The 21437-nt window shown below is 35.6% G+C and overlaps 1 protein-coding gene across 1 annotated transcript in view; it reads left to right on the top strand.

The window, feature by feature from the left end:
• The window catches only part of fry (microtubule binding protein furry), a 156029-nt gene that overhangs the window by 14999 nt on the left and 119593 nt on the right, over positions 1-21437 (top strand). Inside the window, exons 18-24 of the mRNA XM_073075401.1 lie at positions 3615-3782; positions 4231-4380; positions 4596-4759; positions 5103-5260; positions 6785-6895; positions 7359-7513; positions 14117-14277. Coding sequence (XP_072931502.1) covers positions 3615-3782; positions 4231-4380; positions 4596-4759; positions 5103-5260; positions 6785-6895; positions 7359-7513; positions 14117-14277 — 1067 coding nt within the window. The remainder of the gene's footprint in view (positions 1-3614; positions 3783-4230; positions 4381-4595; positions 4760-5102; positions 5261-6784; positions 6896-7358; positions 7514-14116; positions 14278-21437) is intronic.

Here is a 21437-nt window from a genome sequence, read left to right as displayed (position 1 = left end):
CAAATTTTCTTGAAAATGCATAGTGTGTTGCTTAATGTTGATCAATTTATATTTATTCATAGATATATATTCGTTACTAGCGCCGTTTTATCCCTTGGCGGGCTACCCTAGGAAGTAATACAAGATTATTGACTTTTAAATAACTTTATATATAATAAAACATAACTTTAAAAAATCTTTTATTGTCTGTACTGAAATCATTCCGCTAGTGACAAGTGTTGCCAATAAAAAAGTACACTTAAAGGCAAATGATCGAAAGGCTGCGAAATTTTCCGAATCGCCATTTTATACACCATAAAGACAGTCCTACGGAATTACTCGTACCTTATGACGTTAACTTAATGTATATACTCGTAATTTATATACACGTACGTTATGCTATGTCAATACTTCGCAGGCCAAGTAAAGTATACCCTCATTGAGCGCTAAAATATTTTTTTGTCTTATTTATCTTCCGACTATCCGGCAACTTTGTGTTTTTTATTGATGTCGCTTTATTTTTGTATACCTTGGTCGGCTATCGTTGTAGTCTCTTCAGTTACAAAGAATTTGAAGGCTTATATGATATGTTGTACCTTTTGTTTTGCCCGGACAGCGCACTCTTCCTTTCGGCGTGTCCGGAGTCGCGATGGGGGTAATCATGTTGATGAAAATTTGTTTATCGACACAGAATCAATGCACATATCACGTATGATTTGTTGATTCAAATCAAATTATTCAAGAATTAAATTTATAGCGTCCCTAATTATTCTGTACCGATAAAGGTTTAGTATCGTATCGTGTGACTACACGTCGTACGACGCGATCGTTGAGTGTGCATAGATAAAGGTTTTCATACGCATATTCTATTGTACTAAAACTTCACGATAATAGTGTAAGGAAACTTGTTATACAACTGATGCACTGTTCTAGATTACATTTCACAGAGGAAATAATACCATGATTACTTTGTACTGCTACGTCCGTGATACTAAATATTGTTCATCAAAATTATCCGCCACTAGCTGGTGTAAAGATAATCCATTTCAGTAAATATTTAATGTGTTTGGAGTTGTGTGATGGAAAGAATCCCATAGGATTGATAGTGTTTTTTAATTTTTTTTATAATATAGGAGTAGCAGACGACCATGCCGTACACCTAATGGTAAGTGGCTTCTGCCGCCAATGGACATGTAATCAAGACAGGTTTAGATATTCCTACCTGAGGTCGGCCACAGATGCGCCGCTACCCCTAAGGGACTAAGCTGGAAGGCCTTACCACACTTTTCAAACCGGAACACAGTAGCACTTAACACAGCTGTTGAGAGGTACAAATAGGTGTGGCGGGGGTGCCGCCGGAGCCGAACCACTAAGGGCTTTATTTTTGCAAGCGCTAATAAAGAAAATCCCAACCTAATGTAAAACAGGATCTTTTAAATTAAGTCCATATAAAAATTTGAAGAATTATTCAAATCAACCAAATAGAAGTTATAAAGCAAACAATCGTTTTAAATATATTCTGCTTATTTGGTTAGGAAAAAATGTACATCACTACATGTTCCGGACGCTCAAAGAATGCATTCCTGAAGGCTGTGTCAGTTGGACATGTCTAGAGATGTAAACATTTCTAAAATATTAAATTGTTATTCGTAATTTATAATTATGTAGGCATTTGGTCATATTGTTGATGTCGATACATTTGGCGTGTAGACTATTTCACAAAAATCATCAACTGACGTAACGATATGTTGTACGGATTTCAAAAGTATTATTACATTTAGTGCCAAATTATGATATATATTGTATTTTGATAAATAGTGAAGTATTGTTTTAATAATACCCAATATTTTTCGTTTGTACGACAAATAAACGATATTAATATTTTCATCGTAAATTCGACGCCACTGAAAATTACATAGTTTAAAAACGACTTGTCAGGAACGCCTTCTCTCAGCGGCCAAACTAGTATGAAACGTTGATGGTAATGTATGAATATGCGTATGAGGGCTCGAAGCTCTTTATAGTTAGTTTTGCATCCAGAGTAGGTAGTCTATATGTTCGTGTTTCGGCCTGTGTGTGTGCCTGAATAGTGATGTTTGTGTATTGTACAAGCTTCCTTCACTCTCGTGGAAACTCACTACGACAACCACTAGCAGCCCATTGGCGACAAGTATGAATTTTTAATAGTGCTACTGTCGCAAAATTGGACATTTAATGACATATGATCTCAGTTTATTGTTTAACAGTAATATTTCAGTTCACAATATTATGAAAAGCTTAAAATAAATTTCTGCGAAAATTTCAAAGACTACAATTATGAAATTTGTTATATATTTAAGTATACTTTTGCTGTAAGTATTTATCGATCATTACAGTTTACACGGCTTTAGAATTGATCCATTGGAGCGGGGAACAAATTTATAATCGGTAGACATAGTATATTAAGAACTTACAGGTTTCCTGAAGTTAAAAATCTTCCAGTATTTACTGCGTATGATTAAACTAAAATTTAGAAAAGATTAAGGAAATCATCTATCTGATTGAGTACATGTATAAGGTCTTATCAAAGTTTAAAAATATAATTTACTGCCCCAATAGATCAATGTCTATATCCCAGTGTTATATGTGAGATAGATGTGTGTTATTTATCTCAGCAGCTTGCTACTGACCTCATGTGCCGGTACCAGCTTCGTAAATAAGTACTCGACTGTGCGCTTTTGATGTTATTGTAGATTTAATGTTGCGCTTTTTCTGTGTCGCCGAATCGCTTCTTTTAGATATTGTTGTTTTCATAATTCTTATTACTACGCTATTGTAACTCCCAATTTATGTTTTAAAATAAATATGTCATAAATTCAGTTCCTTTTTCTATTTGATAAGGAATTATCCTCTTACGCATTTGACGTTTGAACATTATTTTAAAAGGGAACAAGTGTTCATACACCCGACCGTGCGCCAGTCACACATCGAGGAGCTTATGTGTTCAATTCATTCCGCAGACCATATGGAGAACATTTTTAGTATTTAGCGTCATACTCGACATTTTCATTACATTAGATTGTTGGTTTTTGTGCATGTTCACGGGTGTATATTTTGTGTTCGTTATCCACAATGTGTGACTATCGCTATCATTGAGATGTCAACGCAAAAGTGTCATGTGTTATATGTTAATGGATGATTATTTGTTTTTAACCGTGTTTGTAAATAGTTTACAAAAAAATAATGGTTTAAAAATAAAGAAATAGTATTTAGTACAACTTCAAACTGTTAGTATTATATTTTGCATCTTTAAGTATTATCATTCTATAATTAATAAATAACTTCTATAAATGATTAATTTATTGTACGAATATACACATTTTTACGTTGACACCCTATCGGGAACACCGATTTCACAAGATCGTATAAAGCTAGACGAGCTGCATATTGCATTCGAAATGCGTCACGGCAAACCAAAGCAATTTTCTATATATAGTATGTTACTGCTTAAACGCAGCGATATACCCACACTATTGACGAAAGCGAACTACACCTCAGATAACGTTGAGGATTGCTTTGTCGTATTTCGATTGCGACAATGCGGTTCGTGCGTGCTTACCGAGCAGTGTGGTTGTGTAAAGCGCGTGTCCCGGCAGCTCGTCGCCTGATTCGCTGAGCGAGCGCAGCGGCGGCGAGGCGCGCGGGGCGCTCGCGTCGCCCGGCGCGCTGCACAAGCTGGCCGTGCCGCTCGCGCGCTGCGAGGTCGCCGAGGTGCGCGACGCCGCCGTCGCCGCCTGCGGACACATCAACCCCGATGCGCTCAAGTAAATACCTATTTTATAATATAGTCCATAGATTAGTAAAGATAATTCACTCCTAACAAGAAAATGTAACCACTTATGAGAATTGAAAGTGTTGCGTAAAAAAATTTTGCCACTTCGCCGTGCTAAAATGTCCTTAAAATATTTCAAATATTTTAAGGAAATTTTATTTATTTATTACCAAAATTACGCAATATTAGTTATTTATTAAGTTTTCTCTAAAAATGTTTTTATTTGTCAAGATTGCAAAAAAATAACTGACATATCTGCCGTTTGTGGCTTCATTCAATTTCAAGGCGGCGAAGTATCTTTACTTATCAAACAACAATTATACTATTAAGACATCAAACAAAATTACCGTAAAATTTACAGTTAGAAATTACCATAAACACCATTTTTTTTAAATATCCTTAAAAATTTTAAGTATTATTAAATAAAATGTTTATATCAGGGATCTCTTTGAAGAGTTATTACCGTTGCTCCGAGAAGCCGTAGACCGCAAACAAGAGAATATGCGCCGGCGCCGACGCCGAGATGCCCTGCGTCTACACCTCAACAAGATGCTGCTAATCATCGCCCAGAGGAAGACCTTCGCCACAAGGTCGGTCCTAGAAACTAAATATTGTTTACGTTAAAATTGAGTTCTTTACAAACGTGCGTTCTTGTGACTTTCATACAACTGTTTACGTGTACCTAACTGTAAGAATTCAACATTTCATATGCTTGTTAAAATAAATTTATCAATGTGCTATATAAATTAAAGAAATATAAACGATGTATGTATGCATGAACTTACCACGTGTGTGTCCTGTTCAGTACGTTCGCACTGGAAGGCGGGGGTCTGCACCCGACGCTGACGGAGTACCTGGACGGCGTGAGGCAGTGCCTGGAGGTGGAAGCGGAGAAGGACGTGCCCGCCGCTCGCGAACAACGTATCACCTTCGCCGATTTTGTCACTGAACTTATCAAAAGCTTCCCTCGTAAGTCGTTCATTATGCTAATTTGATGTTATAATCCTATCATGCTCAGATTATATTATGGTTTGTTGTAATAATACAATTTTCAATTTTTGGTCCCATTATATTATGATAAAATTGTATAAACAACTTTTCGTTATTATTATTCAATCTATCCAATGACTTGCCTCCCAAAGATCGACATTAGACAGTTATTCATGCAAGAAATTGTATAAATTTCGATCTTTGTTGCGCAAAAATCGGTTAGATTGATTATTAATAACGGATGCCAGTGTATGTTGTCGCGAAATCCTAACGTACACAAAATAATGGAGTGACAAGCGTGTATTGTAAGTAAACTCCGCAGTGGAGATGCACGGGTCGCTGCTGAAGCGGGAGTTGCTGCGCAGCCTGTTCTCGCTGTTCTCGGGGTGGTGCGGGCCGCTGGCGCGCCAGCTGGCCGCGCTCGTGCCGCCGCCGCCGCCGCAGGAGACCGACGAGCGGCTCAACCTCTCCGCGCTTACGGTGAGCCAGTGACCGCCCTCGTTGCGGAGGCCGGCACGCGTTATCCTCATTCAAAGTTAGGGTTCCGTACCCAAAGGGTAAAAATGGAACCCTATTACTAAGACTTCGCTGTCTGTCCGTCTGTCACAGGGCTATATTTCCGGAACCGTAATAGATAGACACATGAAATTTATACATAGGATGCATAACGGTGGCCGCTATATAAAAATAAAATAAAGTTGAATATTAAAGGGAGTCTCCATACCGGTATTTTTCGATATTTTTTTAAATTTCTAATTGTTAAACCGTACTAGGAAGACGGTTGAAATTTTTACAATCCGTTTTCCACTATAACTGGCATTATAATAAATACATTTTAATTTTATTATACGTTGTTTACGTATAATTCATCATCACCCCAACGCCATCTATTGTTGTTTCTTATAAATAAGTATTGTTGAAAATAATAAAAAGAATAACAATAATGAACATTTGGTGGTACGGAAGCCTCCACGTGCGAGTTCAACTCGTACTTGACATTATTCACTTTCATATATGTATTTAGAGTTCCGTTCCCATAGGTAAAAATGAAACCCCATTACTGACTCTCTGCTGTCTTTCCGTCTGCCGCGACCTCTATCTCTTGAATCATCTAAATATATATAACTCAAAGGTGACTGACTGACATAGTGATCTAATTTTGTAGCTGTCACAATCACACAATATGAAATAATAAAAATAAAATATATTTTAAAATTTCATGGTACAGGACCCTCGAAATCGTCCAAGTTCGTGTCGAAGTACAATGTAGTCCATTTCAAAAAGTTTCTATCTAAAAGAGATTGGGAGCAGTACGTATGGTATAATTCAAAATCAATTATTTCCATACCGCCTGATAAAATAAATATCGGATTATCGCTGGTTACAGTTCCCACTTTCTCAAGGATTCTCGACATAAGCTACCGAATCATAAGTAGTGGTCATACCACAGATCTAAAAACTAATAGCAAGCTATAATTACTTTGTATATAGTTTGGTGATAGTTTTAAAAACTGTACCTTAAGTATACTCTGAGGCTGATTCTAAAAATAAGTTCTTTGGAACAGCCGCCTAGTTCACACATCAATGGCTTACATTAATATCTGGGACATTGAGTTTTAATAGATTGACAAAACGAGGGGTTTTAATTGATTTTAGGATTGAGATCAAATGATTACATTTTTCCAGTATTTGCGGAAAACACCAACAAAGCCTAGATATTAAAATGCATCTCTTAATATAACTGATAAATCTATATCGATACGTATATTAATCAAGTTTTATTGTCTATCTGTGTGTTTAAAACCGCATCAATTGAATTCAAAAGATTAACAATATAATTATGTCAATCAGAAGTAATATTTCTAACATTGCATGACGTGTATGCGGAACGGAGAATATAAGTTTACTGATGTGCTTTGTGAGAAGAATGGCGTTTTACAACTGAAGATGACAACGAAGTCACAGGCAGAGATCGTAATATTAATATATTACGTTTTCGGGCAGGCTATGAGTGCGCTGGTGTGCTGTGGGCCATGCTTCGCGCCGACAGCCCTAGCGGAGGATGGCTCTTTATATCCCTGGCTCAGCGAAATGTTATCATCCACAAATGATAAGGTAAAGTTACGTTCGATGTTAACTTGTTATAGTATGATCAGGAGATTCATGCAGGTCTTGACAATTAAAGACAAGTAAGTGTTGCATAAGCACAAATCAAAATATAACTTTTAAATTTGTAAATGCTTGTTGAAAGTAAGAAGTACGCGAGAGATCGCGTTCAATAGACTAAATGAATCACTACTGTTTACATCGAATTGTAAAAGATCTATCTGCTTATTGTAATGTTTTTTTTTAAACACTGATGCTTCAATAGACCTCTACTTTATATCCCGGAACCAATATTTTTTATCTAAATCGTATTGCATCTGATGATAATATATTCGACGTAATAATATTTTGTGATTTTTCGAGTAAGTAAATACGAAATTTTAAGGTAATCATTATATTTGGTTTCGCTGAAACTTCATTTGCTTGGAAATAAAATGAACACAGTAGATTGACAAAAAATCTTGTTGTCCAGATCTACGAGCTGGCGCGCGAGACGATAGTGCTGCTGCTGGAGTGCAACCCGGACATCGGGCCGCTGCTGGACTGGACCGTGGACAAGTGCTTCACGGGCGCGCCGCGCGTCGCCGACGGCTGCTTCATGGCGCTCGCCACTATCTTCAGTGCCAGGTGTGTGGGCCACATTTCCGGGACTATATTTTTTTTCTCGAGGGGGAACCTTCAAAAGGTACCCGGTGCCGTGGGAGCGACACGGGGTTATGTGGGATTTGTGTGGTCGCATACCGTCGTGTACATCGGACGGTGGGGTGATTCAATCTCACTTGGGCGGAGCCCGACGGGGCAGTGCATTGAAAGGACTCCGGTTGCGTTCCATTGGGGATCCCGGAGTCCTCTACGCAGCGCTGAGGACGGCCACCAGGGGGTTTTAGTGCGGTAAAAATCCTACCTTACCTTTTGAACCTTTCCCTTACTTAGGTACCTTTTGAAGGTTTCCCATCGAAAAAAATGAAAAGGTGTGTGTGCCACATACGAACACTGCTCTCCTCATCCTCCTTCGCTCGTTCGCTCACAGTTGAGCATTGTGATGGCCCGCTTCAGTCTGTTTGTACGAGCTCCCGTCGATTGTGACGCTCGATGGCACAGTGCAAGGCGTCGTTGAACTTAACATCCAGTTGCTTGGATATATAATTCGACTCTTGCCTTCTATAGTCTGATTCATAATTGGGTGTCCAAAATGTAAACAAAAGTGTTGACCTATCAAGAAAATATGTTTCAAATGGTAGTTTCTTATTTTTGACAATATTAAATTAAACAATAATAAAATAATAATCTAAATAAATTAAGATCAATTCACATTTTCTAATATTTATGTTACCTCAATTTCGTTCCATACAGTAATAATAATAAAAAACAAGGTGATAATGGTAACACAATCGGAACCCAAAACATTTCTTGTGCCGTCATTTTTAAGTTTTGTAGCTGATGTTATTCATTTTCGTGATTGTAATCGAACTCAAATGTATTATCGTTTTCATAGCGCGTTTGTTAAATTGTGAATAATTGTAAAGTTTTCGTTTTTGCGGAGTTTCTTAAAGTTTTTGTTTCTTGTTAATTTAGACAGTGACATTTGTTTGTTTACATTTTGGACACCTAATTATGAATCAGACTATACCTTTCCAGTTATAATTAGTCTCTCCAGATTGTTAGCACTCTATTTTTGGAAAAAGGTATTCAAATAAATAACAAATATCCACGAATTCACGTTAACGATACATAAAACGACACTTCAAATGGCTAAATATTGCCCAAACACATATTTATTTCCACAGTAATAAACAATGGCAATGAATGATTCTCATGTAAATGAGTACTAAATAGAAATTTACATATTCACTGTGAATTACCACGAAATAGAATGTCATAATTTGATTGTCGTGCATGTGCCAAATGCATTTGATGGGATTAATTTCTCCCTGTCCACGATGATACCTACATTGTTAAATGAACGAATCCATTCAATTCTTAGTCCGCGGCCCCTAATTAAAATAGGAAGCTTATTAGTAGGCTGTCGGGCTCGGGAAACAATATTCAGTACCTATAAAGTTATGTTATGAATGGAAGCCGCCGCAATGGATGCGCGGCGGTGCCGGTGCCTCATTGATACGATACTTGGAGGAATTAACAAAAGAAGCTTTTCTGCAATATAGGTAGCATGAAGAAATGGCATAATTAGGTCACAGCTAACGACTATATTTTTCTTTATTTAATTAGTAAAAGACTGTCCAATTCACCTGATGTTATGTAAATTATTTCAGTGCATAAGAATGTTAAATCAGTTAACAAATCAGGTATTATAAGGTGAGGCTAAAGAAAATGTATGGCCTTGAGAACTACCCATTTAGTTCTCAAGGACATACATTTTCTTTTTTCTTTTTCTTTACAAGGTAGGGTAAGTACTTGATAGTCAGAATTCATGTCTTTTCTGAACCAAACAACAAACAATAAAATACATTACTACATTTATTCGTTTTCTTAACACAAATTTTCCGGCTCACCGAATCATACTATAAAATTTGTCAAATTATTAATACATATTACAAGGTTTATTTTATAAGGGGTACTTTCCGAAATAAATAAATTAGTGTAATAGTGTATTTTTCTGTAGAGTTACAAATATATAACGTACAATTGTATTAATAACTTGATCCACGTATGCTATAAACTGAAATGCATCGAAAAAGTGTGAAATGAAAAAAACATCTATCTTTCCGCGGACAAATAAGTTCGATGGTTTAATAGCGTGCAAGGTTAACAATAATACGCTGTCAATGCAAATTGCCCTGTCGTAGCTCGTACGTTTGAATATAGATGAGGACTTCGTGATAATAATTTTACCTAATCGACCATGGCGGATACCTTAAAATTGCGATAATAATGATGCGCGCGAATGTGGTACGGAACACCGGCGGGTCCATTATCGTGTTTAATTAAATCATGCGAGCAGGGTCCGTATCGCTCGTAATGATCGCAACTTTCATCAAAAACTGTCGAAGCGTGATTATGGGCTAGCTTGTGTACCTATTGTACTCATCTCGAATATTAACAGCGTGCGATTGAACGGCGAACCCGTTGTCATAACATAATAAATTAATGATGCGAATAATTTTCATATAGCATCACTCACAATTAAGCACACTTTAGTATTTTTAAGTACCAGGTGCATTACCATTTATCTGCGCGTAGGTCCATGATTACACACGATTACAAATATATGTTCGCTTATATGAAATAATCTTAGAGATGGAAGAAGTGATTTTGACAGAATAAACGAATGAAAAAGTCTTCTTGAAACAGTAAAAAATCGTTTAGTTTTAAAGTTCACATGAAATGAATGTGATGAGATGGAGTAGCATGGTCGCGTGTAAATTGTAAATGTACCTTCAAACCAGCACATTGCAGCACTTTACATTGTTATCCGCCTAAAATTGCTCCGATGAAGAAAATACATAAGAGTTTTACCACTTTTGCAGTGATTTAATAAATAAAAAATTGCGTACTCCAATATAATGTTTCAGGTAGTTGAATTATATATACATATATTGAGTCTTTGTCCTTCTGATACTTATATGACTGATATAAAATTTCGCTGTAAATCGAGACCGTATGGAGAAGCGAAGCGAAATTTTAAAATGATTTTATTCTATCTATAGACGCTTTCATTGGGTATGTTGAAACTCATTTTTTTTGTCAATTCCTTACAAGAGAATGAAGGTGACATGCGTGATTCATAATTTTGCCAATGTATTTGTTTTGACACTGTATAATGAACTGCTGAATAGTTGAATCAGGAAGTGGAGACGGAACAGAATGCAATCACACGCGCGCCCACGCTATTTCGTGTGTAAATTTGTACAGTGTAATACCAGTAGTGTATGCCCGGACACACGCTTTGAAGGGCAAACTCGAGGTGCCCTATGAGTACACGGAATTACTTGCAGTAAAACTACCACTTGCTTCATCCTTCCCGCTTTTTCGTTTTATACGACATCGGCTACTTTTGAAAACCCCGTATATTGACATGTAATAGATTTAGAAAGAAAGAAAAATAGTTTCAAATATTGAATGATAAATGAAGTTTAAAGGAAATAGTTTTATCTAATCCTAATGCTTCTTCCTGAGATTAATATGCATTTATGACTAGAGACATCGTACGTGTCAGACAAAGTTGTTTTAAGTTTTAATCTTTCACCTGAACCGAGTTACGAGCGCGTTGCAGCGCTTACTTGTTATCAAACTAATAACAAGATGTTTACTTCATAAATCCAGGCGCCACATTTTGTAACTACAGCGCGATATAAGAACTTCGTTTTTATATCGCGTTGAAATGGAAATGGGAAAGTTGAAATGGGAGATTTTTCTATCATATCGTATCGATGTCTTATAATTAATACTCGTATTCAATAAAACCTGCATTAATTTTGTGACGAAACGCAATGCGAAGGGCTCGTTGTATTTTTCACGGCTGTCTTATTTACTTGTCTGTGTATTCAACGTTATGCGATATGTCCGCTATTTATTATATTCATATAAATGGAGGTTTATCGTAACGTATATAGTTTCTTTATGTTCTGTCAATAAATTTTAAGATCATTTTAAGATCATAATTGCATACATGAATAATTTATTATTTTTCTGGGAAACCTATTGCGCAAAAAAATAAAGAAACATAGCAATATGGAACACATTAGATTTACCAGATTTATCTTTATTATCACTTATTCTACTATCACTTTTATCATAAACACTACGGAAATGAAAGCGCTAAATAGCTCATGATATTTTTCTAATGGTCTGATGGGGCTTCAACCCTATACTGCTTTGCTTTGGCTTTCCTCATAGTTAATTTGCTACTGCGTTATGCATTTGCGAATGGCGTTACCGATCCGTGTATGTTTGCCTCGTGCATCATTATTGGTTTGTAACTGTAAAATTTTAGTTCCAATAAAATACTACACACATTGTTCATGAGCTCGAGATTGTCGGTCCGGAGGGAGAGCTTCGAGCGCATAATTGCACTGCAACTGTCCGGGGTGCCTCAAACATGGCTGCTCCCTCCGGCGATCAAAACTTCCAATACCGCAGATATAAAATTCTAAATGAGGTTTGATGTCAACAAAGCGAATTGTTTTTTGAGAATATAAATCATATCATGTCCATGGCGTTTATTACTGTTAAAAATTTGAGTATTATACAATTGCGAAAGGTAACTAAATAATTGGCAAACTGCAAATTATACTCGCACTCGAAAAACCTGTATCACGAACGAAAGGTAATAAAAGTAATAGTTCAAAAACGGTGACACTATTACTAAGGTATTTTTTTTTCTCTGAAAGTTGGGCCCCGAACTTAAATTTTCCACCAAGTTTGCCGTAGTACTTACGGGACACCCTGTAAATATAGTCTACTTATCAAGATCAAAATGCATATAAATATAATTTCATCGGTTACTATAGAGCATCAGATGTCAAAGATTTGTTTACGTGTATGCGAAGCGAACGTTTAAACGGCCTCGAGCACCGGAGCTGACGCGTGGCTCTAATACAACAAGGTTTTTTTGAAGTTACACGCATGGATGCTAGCCTTTTCTTTAAAAAATATGGATATTACTATGAAATATTTAAAAAAAAAACAAAAACTTACTACCGACTTCTATGTCACTACATAAATGGTACTGTCAATAAATGTTGATTTAGTACATATTTCTGAAGTCGGTGCTCAATATATTTCGTTGGATAACGGCGTAAACAGCATGTGCGATATGAGCGCTGACTTCAGAAATATGTATTTTTAAATATAATATTTAATATGTACGTTTATATTAATATAATATATAAATAAAATATTTAATGAAAAAAACTTACAAACGCACTCGTTGCCCCTACGATTTTTGAAAGTTTCCCTCGATTTCTCTGGTCTGCCATCATCAGACCTTGATTTCCTTATAATGGGACCTTGGAAATGTCTTTTTTCCAAGAAAATAAAAATCCTCAATCATCGGTTCATAAACGACGAAGTTATCGCCGAACAAACATAAAAAATAATAAAGAATCATATATACGGTCAAATTTAGGTACCTCCTCCTTTATTGACGTCGGTCGAAAAAAACATTCAGGAAATTATATGGTAATTGTTTGATCTATTAATTTCGGAAACTGTTGAAATCTGATATCATTGCTTCAAGTTTTTAGAGTGCTCATTTTACGTACTTGTAGCAGAGGACGTATGTAGTGCACAAAATTGCTCCTATAGGGTTGCAATTTACAATTAAAACACAGGGGATTTTCTGAAGTGATAATTACTAAGTAGTTCGTGTTTGATATAATATACTCTCCGCAATTTGTGTCCAAATGAAATACGTAATATTTTCACATTTCATGCAGTTTTAAGTAGACGTAAGAGGATTTTAAGCGCAGTACAGAAATATCAACGTTTAAGTGGAAACTTCAAGTTAGACTTTGAAGTAGGTGGGTTCGTATGAATTGCATAATACCTTCGTGTATCGTATCAACAACTTCATAATCATCTTATAGAGGTCTTAGTTTATTAATAAACTGAAAATAACATCGAAAACAACTAAATTATGTTATGTTTTGATACACAACATTTATTAAAATTCCGTGATCGCTTTAGGTACCACTTATGCGTATTTACTTTAACACGATATGCTTAAAGTCCGCGGCTTTCCGCAAAAAGAGACCCAAGCCTTGTTTTCTAAATATAGTGCTAAATTACTTGTTTTATGCATATCCGGCGACAGTTTATTCATTTATAATTTAAACTAGTCGCGGCGCTGTGGCAGTTCCACCTGCATTGAAAATAATGTTTACTACTACTAACGCGACATAAAATTTTCGATCCACAGTTTTTTAAATTAATATCATATAACCATTATTATTATACTCGAATAATACTCTAGTTGGCATTATAGACCACGTAATGTTTTATTAGAAAAGTTAGTTAGGTAAATTATAATAATTTTTGATATGAGTGAATAATTTTTAATGAAATAGAAATTAAATGTTACAAGGTATAGGCTATAAATAATTATAATTAATTCAGTAATTTGGTTCGATCCGATTGCAAGACACAGACAAAGACGGTTTGAAAATGATAGAAATTGTTATATAAAATGTACTCGTACAGACACGCGGTGATTTCATTGTTATTATAATGTTGTATAGATGATATAAAACGTAAGTGTTCGCCCGGCAGGGAGTACCCGTGCGACCACTACACGGCGATCATCAACGTGACGCTGATGTGCACGGGCTGCCCGCGCGCGCCGGTGCACGAGAGCGCGCTGCAGCTGCTGCAGCTGCTCGACAAGCGCTTCTTCGGCGCCGTCGGCCCGCTGCCCGTCGACGACGACGCCGGTGAGTACACCGCACTCTATACCCCCTGCCTTGTTGTTGTACATGTTGTCGAACAGTATGTAGTGCATGTGAACGATGTTATACATTTATTATTAGAAACTATTGATCGCGCCCAAGACGGAATACAGTTAACAAGCGTGGCCCTATTTATCCGACACGCGAAATGTCATATTTTCTTTTTTTTAAAATAGAACTAGCTTAAAAAATGCATTAATAAATTTGAACAATATTATCGTTATACTCAAATCTTGTGCGGTAATGAATTCATATTACTCATTGCGTGTTAACTAGGTACATTGAGTATGGAACCTTTGTATTAACTAACTTTAACTTTAAAAAATGAAAATCCTTAACTTTAACTTTTAAAAAAGTCCCACTAAAACCTGATATCCAGACTAATTATTCCGAGTCATAGTAACGACTAGCATTTTAATCCGTTTCTTTCCCTACTTCACTTCCTTCTTTGTGTTGTTAATTTTGCGAAGTAGGTACTTGAAAAATGTGATTGAATAGACTACGTGAGCAGTTGAAACTTTTAAACTTCAATTAAGGACAGGCTGAACTGAATGTATTACTTCGTGTATCCCAAACAAAATGTAAATCACGGACAAAAATGTTTGTCGGATCATTGTACTGAAAGGCAATAGCTTGGAACAATTCATAGTAAACTTTATACGATTCCGGACAATTATTTTGAAAACAGATTTTACGTCAAATTATAAACGACTTTGGTTGCACTTTTTCGTTCGTGATTTTGAAAAACGTATGTGTTGCCCGTCACGAAGCGATCCAACGTCGACTACGTTAAAGACGCTAATTTCCACTTCTAATAGGGCTTCCGTTATATTGTTTGTAATTGATTATCCATGGGCTGCGGTTGCAACTTTACAATAGTACAATCAAGAATAGTCTTTACTTCTATCACTGACACGAAAGGAAATTTCTTGTTATATTTCTAAAGTATGTTCATGAGAAATGGGACATCCTTGATATGTGTACCTTTGCTAAATAAAAAAGAAATATTTTTTTACAACTTACCTTACGAACTAGTTTAAGATAGACCCCTTGTCATTTACGAAGTTCGATGTTTTTCGAGGTCTTTATTCAATATATAGCAAAACATACGTCATACATTATCCTCATTGTTTTCTTAAAGGTAATGAATATATCATGGCCTCAAGTTAAAAATGGTTTAAAACATGAAGAAAAGACATAATCTTAGTTCAATTCTATATTTGTTATTATTGTTTTTTTCTTTTTAACCAGATATTTATGAATCAATTATATATGAAACATCGTTCACTCAGAAATCTCTCTTTTATTTGTGTAACATACACACACTGTGCACTTTTCCCGCATGTCGTTGTGTGAGAAAGCGTAGGTGTTGTCATTGTACACTTTGCCAATAGCGCAGTACACTTTCTAAGAAATCCTTCATCCGCTATCTCCGTTTACATCTTTAAGGGATCCTATCTCGCGTAGGATACACACAGTATAATAAGCTTATACTCCTGTATTTCCACAAACCCCGCGCTTTAATATGTTATTTTGTGTGTTAAAAATATTTTTGTAACATTGTCTATTTAAATGTAGGTATAGTAAAGCTACGAACATCATTATTGCTTTTTGTGTATCATGAAACACTTCTTTTTTTAATGACGTTCAGTTCCGCCCGCTAACGTACCCGAGTTTTTTGAGTTTCTGGACCGAAAAATGTTACTATGCCTACCTATCCCTTATCTTTTAATACATAATAAGTACCGCTTGAAATCTTCAAAAAACATATTGTTACTATAGTACATATCCAAGGACAAGTATGCGTCGGTTTCCCCGTAGAATCGGGAATGCAATACAATGATTCAGCTCTCAATGTCTGATTTTATTACAAACTCGATACGCAGTATTCGAGAGACAGTTGTTTGTGCACGTCATTCATACATCCCTAATCATAATCATAATATTTATTTGCTAAATAAGGTACAATACTCAATAGGTGTTTAGACAAAGTATAATCCTAATTGGTAGATATAATGTGGCAAGGACCGTTATTTTAGGAAAAAAAAAAGACAATAAAAATATACCTGTGTTGTCGAGGTTTGCTTATTTTTCTACCAACGCGGTTATAACATTTTTTTAATGATCACATATTACGAGTAATAACAGTTTAAAAACTTATTATCTGCACTACTACTAATTTATAAAAAATGAGACAAACAAGCAATCAGATTGAAAACAGGTTATTCTATACCCGAAATACCATTTCAAATGCCAAGTCTACATTTTGAAAGTTCTATTCTGAATATACTTGTCACGTCTCGAAGATATACTTGTATGGAACTAGGCCTTATTTTTGTCCAAAATATCTGCCGCTTTCTGGTTCATCCAGACGGTCTTATATCGCGGTTGAAATGGCTGAATTAATAATGACCCCAATTAAGTACTGTAAAAGTTGGACTGCGAACGGAAATACACCGCGCCTAAGTTTCCGTTTGCGACCAAAGTTTCCTGGTTGTATATACCAGATGATAGGGCTTAAATGGATTAACCGTTGCATGGACGAAACAATTTATTATCGAATAGTATTTTGTAGTCGTCCATGTTCATGACCACTACGCTAATTAAATTTAATATTATTCATAAAGCGATGGCCGCCGTTCAAAGGCATCTAATAATAATCATTTCAATAAACATTGCATATCGTATTTGATCACGATCTCTACGCGAAGTAAATCACGTCAAATAATTTGTTCTGTAGGTATGTTACTCGTACGTAAACTTTATTTAGTGTATTCCGTGTGTTTGTTTATTCATATTTGCACTCAATTTACTATTCTAAATTGAGCTTGAGTAATCTCACTTTCACTGCATAATACCTTCACTGAGTTAACTTATCGATGTAATACAGTTTTCATGTTACATGTAAACTGTATTCGGATACAGTACAGTCGTACATGGAAGTCATATTTTAAAAGTAAAAAATTACGCGTTTCTACTATACTTATTGGAGATGAGAAAACTTGTTGAAGTATTTATATTTGATGTTTTTCTGATTGCAACTCGTGCGCTTTCTAGGTTGCTGTATTTAGAGCTTGGCTTTTATTGATATTAAAATTATGCACTATATCACGGTTATTATTCGTCTATATGTTTTTTTCCATTTACGTCCATCATAGCACTGTGAAATATGTGTACCTCATTTTGATATTGTTTAATAGGTGGTCCGTATTAGTTTTTTTTAGGGTTCCGTACGCTAAGGTAAAAACGGAACCCAATTACTAAGCCTCCGCTGTCTGTCCGTCTATCACAGGGCTCATCTCATAAACCGTAAAAGATATACACCCGAAATTTACAGGATATGTGTATCGGTGGCCGCTACAACAATAAATACTAAAAATAAAAAAGGTTGAAAATTGTGGTACGGAGCCCTCCGGATGCGAGTGCGACGCATACTTGACAATTTTTGTGTATTATATGTTTGTTCCCCCTTTAGGTGAAACCGAATCCATTATGAAACGGAGAAGGCGTAGACGAAAGAAGAACGATGATAATTTTTATTTATAATAAGAACGTACATTTGAAAATGGAAGTTATACGAATATAAACTATATTAGTATTATGATGTATATGCAATATTTATTCAATTTTATACGTAAGTTTGAAAGATTTTTTCTTAGGCGCAAATAACAAATAACTGTTCATGTTTATGCGTCAGTGTCTGCGAGAAGGTATTCATATTACTACTTTTCTCGAATAGTATTAACACTAACTACTTGTTGTTATTTATTATTCCATTTTGTTTAATTCTAATTTGATGAAGCTAACGAGCATGCAGTCTACTGATACATGCATATCACGGGTGTCAAATGTCCACAGCCGCCTACGAATATCCGAAATCAACTCCAAATAATAGCTCTGTAAAACGTCTCTTTAACATTAAGAGGCGACCTATACATATTGTTCTTCAGTTGCTACCGATGTATTTCTTTGAGTATAATATATTCAGATAGGACTCAGTTATGTATATATTATAAAGTTTACTGCGGTATAATAAAAAGTGAATGTACAAATTATACTGACGGAGAGTGAATAAATTAAAAAAAATCCTCGTCAACAATTACGTCTTGGATGCAAAACGTGCTTTCCGGGAAGCTGTCGCCGAGTGCGCTGTAAACACTTTTCATATTTTGTAAACAATTGTTTACGCAATGTTGTATTATAACTGTCAGGAGTTTAATTTAAGTTCTAGGGTTATGTAATAAATGCTGAAATCACATAATGCGTTTTCGTTCGTATATAAGTCCATTATTACATTAAATATTTGTAGCAAGTGGACTTTGACAGCGCTGCTATATGAGGTAATCCTCACTCAGAAATGTACCTTTGATCGACAATCATGAACACCTTTTAAAAATACACTACACGTTGTCGTGAAGCTGATTTCACGTTTGCTATACAAGCTTTTCGTTGAAATGATCAACATGAATACTTACATACAAAGATATACCTATTCAAAGGTCGCAGCTTTGTTAGGACCGTTGAAAGGACGTTATATAATTGCAATATTTTTTGTAATCGACATTTTTGTGGTTTCTAAAAAAGCCAACAACCTTATTTTAAATCTCAGTACAAAATATTTGACATTTCAAATCAAAGGTTGGTTGAAATAACAGGTATTTTAAAAAGTAATACTACGGGTACTTTAATAGAAACTAATATTTCATTTCAACTGGTGCGTTTGTTTGGTTTCTCTTTGACAAATTAATTCGAATAACTATATCGATGCATCCACTAATTAGTCAAAATGATATTTCCACCCCCGGGCTTTACCTTTTCATTTCATTAAGTTTCAATTTAATCCCCAGACTGCGACCTGCTTTTTTGCAGATTCAGATGAATGTAGAATAAATTTCTTGTCCTATTGTGGCTTCCTTTATGAATTACTCTTTGTAAAATGTGTAATCTCTTTCATATGCATCATTTTATATTTTCCTTTTTCTCTGGAAAATTCCTGTCAGATTAATAAAGCTTGGAAGGTTAATTTTCATTATTATCATCAAACCATTTCTATCGCATTGCTAAACACGGGTCTACAATCAGAATGAGGAGTTCATTGCACGGATTCACTGGCTATAACGGTTCTCTAGTATTTTTACATTAACGTATAATTAACATCAAATTAGTGATACAAGTAAGTGCCATGGCATTCGTGAATTTAATGGGTGACCACGGATGGGTAAACCTTGGGTTGACGTGAACTTCTGTATTCTATTATGTTTCTCCTATCGTTTTGCAAGCAATAATGTAATGGACAATGTTTCATATGTATGTTTGTGGAGAAAATGTAAAATAAAAAATGTAGCATTACACTTTTGTATACTCCAACGACATTAGACATTAGATCACCTAGACTAGTAGAAAACTTATACATTCGAATAAGGGCTCTTTCAATTTAAACGTTTCGTGTCGGACCGCTGCAGTGCCGAAGCGGTGCGTTTGTCGTACGGTGCACGGACGGACGTTTGTTTTCATACAAATAGCACGGTGCGGCAACAGTGCGCCGTCGGTACCGCAAACGCCCGACGACAGGACGGCAACGTCGCAAACTCCTAGTGTTCATTTCGCTATATATGAATAGTGCGGTGATATAGTATGTCTGAATATAGTTTCTTGCCGCTGTATTTTACTTTTAACTAATTCAAGTAATTCGTCGAAGCATTCTATAGACATTCTTAAATAATTAAAAAAAATGCTTGGATCTTGTTTTAACCTAGTTTAAAGATTATGAAAATCACCATAATTACATGTTAACGAAAACATCGGTGAAGCTCTTTTATGGGGGCGTCGTTTTTGTTTCCGTTTGATATTTTTCAACAAGAGCACTAACAGTAATGTTTCTTCGCCAGAGTCCATGGCTTAACTGCGGTCGAATAAATTTATAACATCACTAGCATACAAACGCACGGCAGTAAAATACGCTTTCAATTTAGGCGTTTGTAGTCGGACGGCTAACTAACTGCAGCGGCACGGAGCGGGTTATAACCAGCGGCACGTTAAGCGTGCGGCAGCGGTCCGACACGAAACGTCTAAATTGAAAGAGCCCTTAGTACCTACTAAATAACAATGAACTGTAATGATAATCCATCCATTCATATTTGATATCCGCTACTGAATGTCTGACCATAACATTTTTTTAAATCCTCTAAAGAAGTTAATTTAACGATCTATGTTTGTCGAAATTTTCCTTTTTATTCTAATGTTGTGTATCGATTTTTAGTTTCTTTTAACATTCGTGTCAAACATAATTTATTTATGACATACATGCATCACGTATTAGGAAACTGACTGTGGACAAAAGAATGCCTTCGCAAACTTGTTTATTTTACTTGCGCATATTATTTCTTAATATTTGTTGGATTTGATATCTACATAAGTGGATTAATATTATCGTGATTAACGCACTAAACTTTTAAGGTTTCATTTTATTTAAATTAAATACCCGTATGTAAGGATGGCTTGTAATCAACTCGAGTTTAATAACAATGGAGAATATTTTGAATTCTTTTTCTTTACCTATCGTAGTATCGTTAAGTTTTTATTTATATTTACATGGAGTAACTGTTTAAATTTGTAAAATCTAGGGTCATTGCTACGAGCTCTTTGTCACTATGGGATCGATAAGACCTACAGTCTAACTAAACTAAGTTATATCAAAGATTTAGAACTTTTCACTATTAAAGAGTGACATAGAGTTCACAAGGGACTATCCATCAAAATGTACATACTGAAGGTACATACTTAGTATAACTCCTAAAAATGAGTCGTCATTTCGTGTAGGTCACGTTGGAGTTGGCGGCAACCCGGCTGACACCTGCACGATCAAGATACGTGTAACCTCATTATCCTGTAAAAATATTTCTCACCGATGATTCGTAAACATTGTCCTATAATGATATTGTGACTTTTTGTATCGTTTCTATGGACAGTGTCAATATTTTTTACGTTTTCAATCAATACAGCAATTGGGTCTCTCGAATCTCAACCCAATGATTCAAAATCGATCTGATGGTTAAATATTACAAAGCTCTACTACGAATTTGTTGCTACCGCTATGGAGTTAGGTGTACCATTTTGAGCATTTTGAGCTTTGGAAGGTTTAACAC

The sequence above is a fragment of the Epargyreus clarus genome, unplaced genomic scaffold (assembly GCF_041222505.1).
Source record: "Epargyreus clarus isolate Ecla_fem2 unplaced genomic scaffold, WU_Ecla_fem_2.2 ptg000007l, whole genome shotgun sequence".
In the NCBI taxonomy this organism is placed as follows: domain Eukaryota; kingdom Metazoa; phylum Arthropoda; class Insecta; order Lepidoptera; family Hesperiidae; genus Epargyreus; species Epargyreus clarus.
This window is presented reverse-complemented; position numbering and strand designations above follow the sequence as displayed.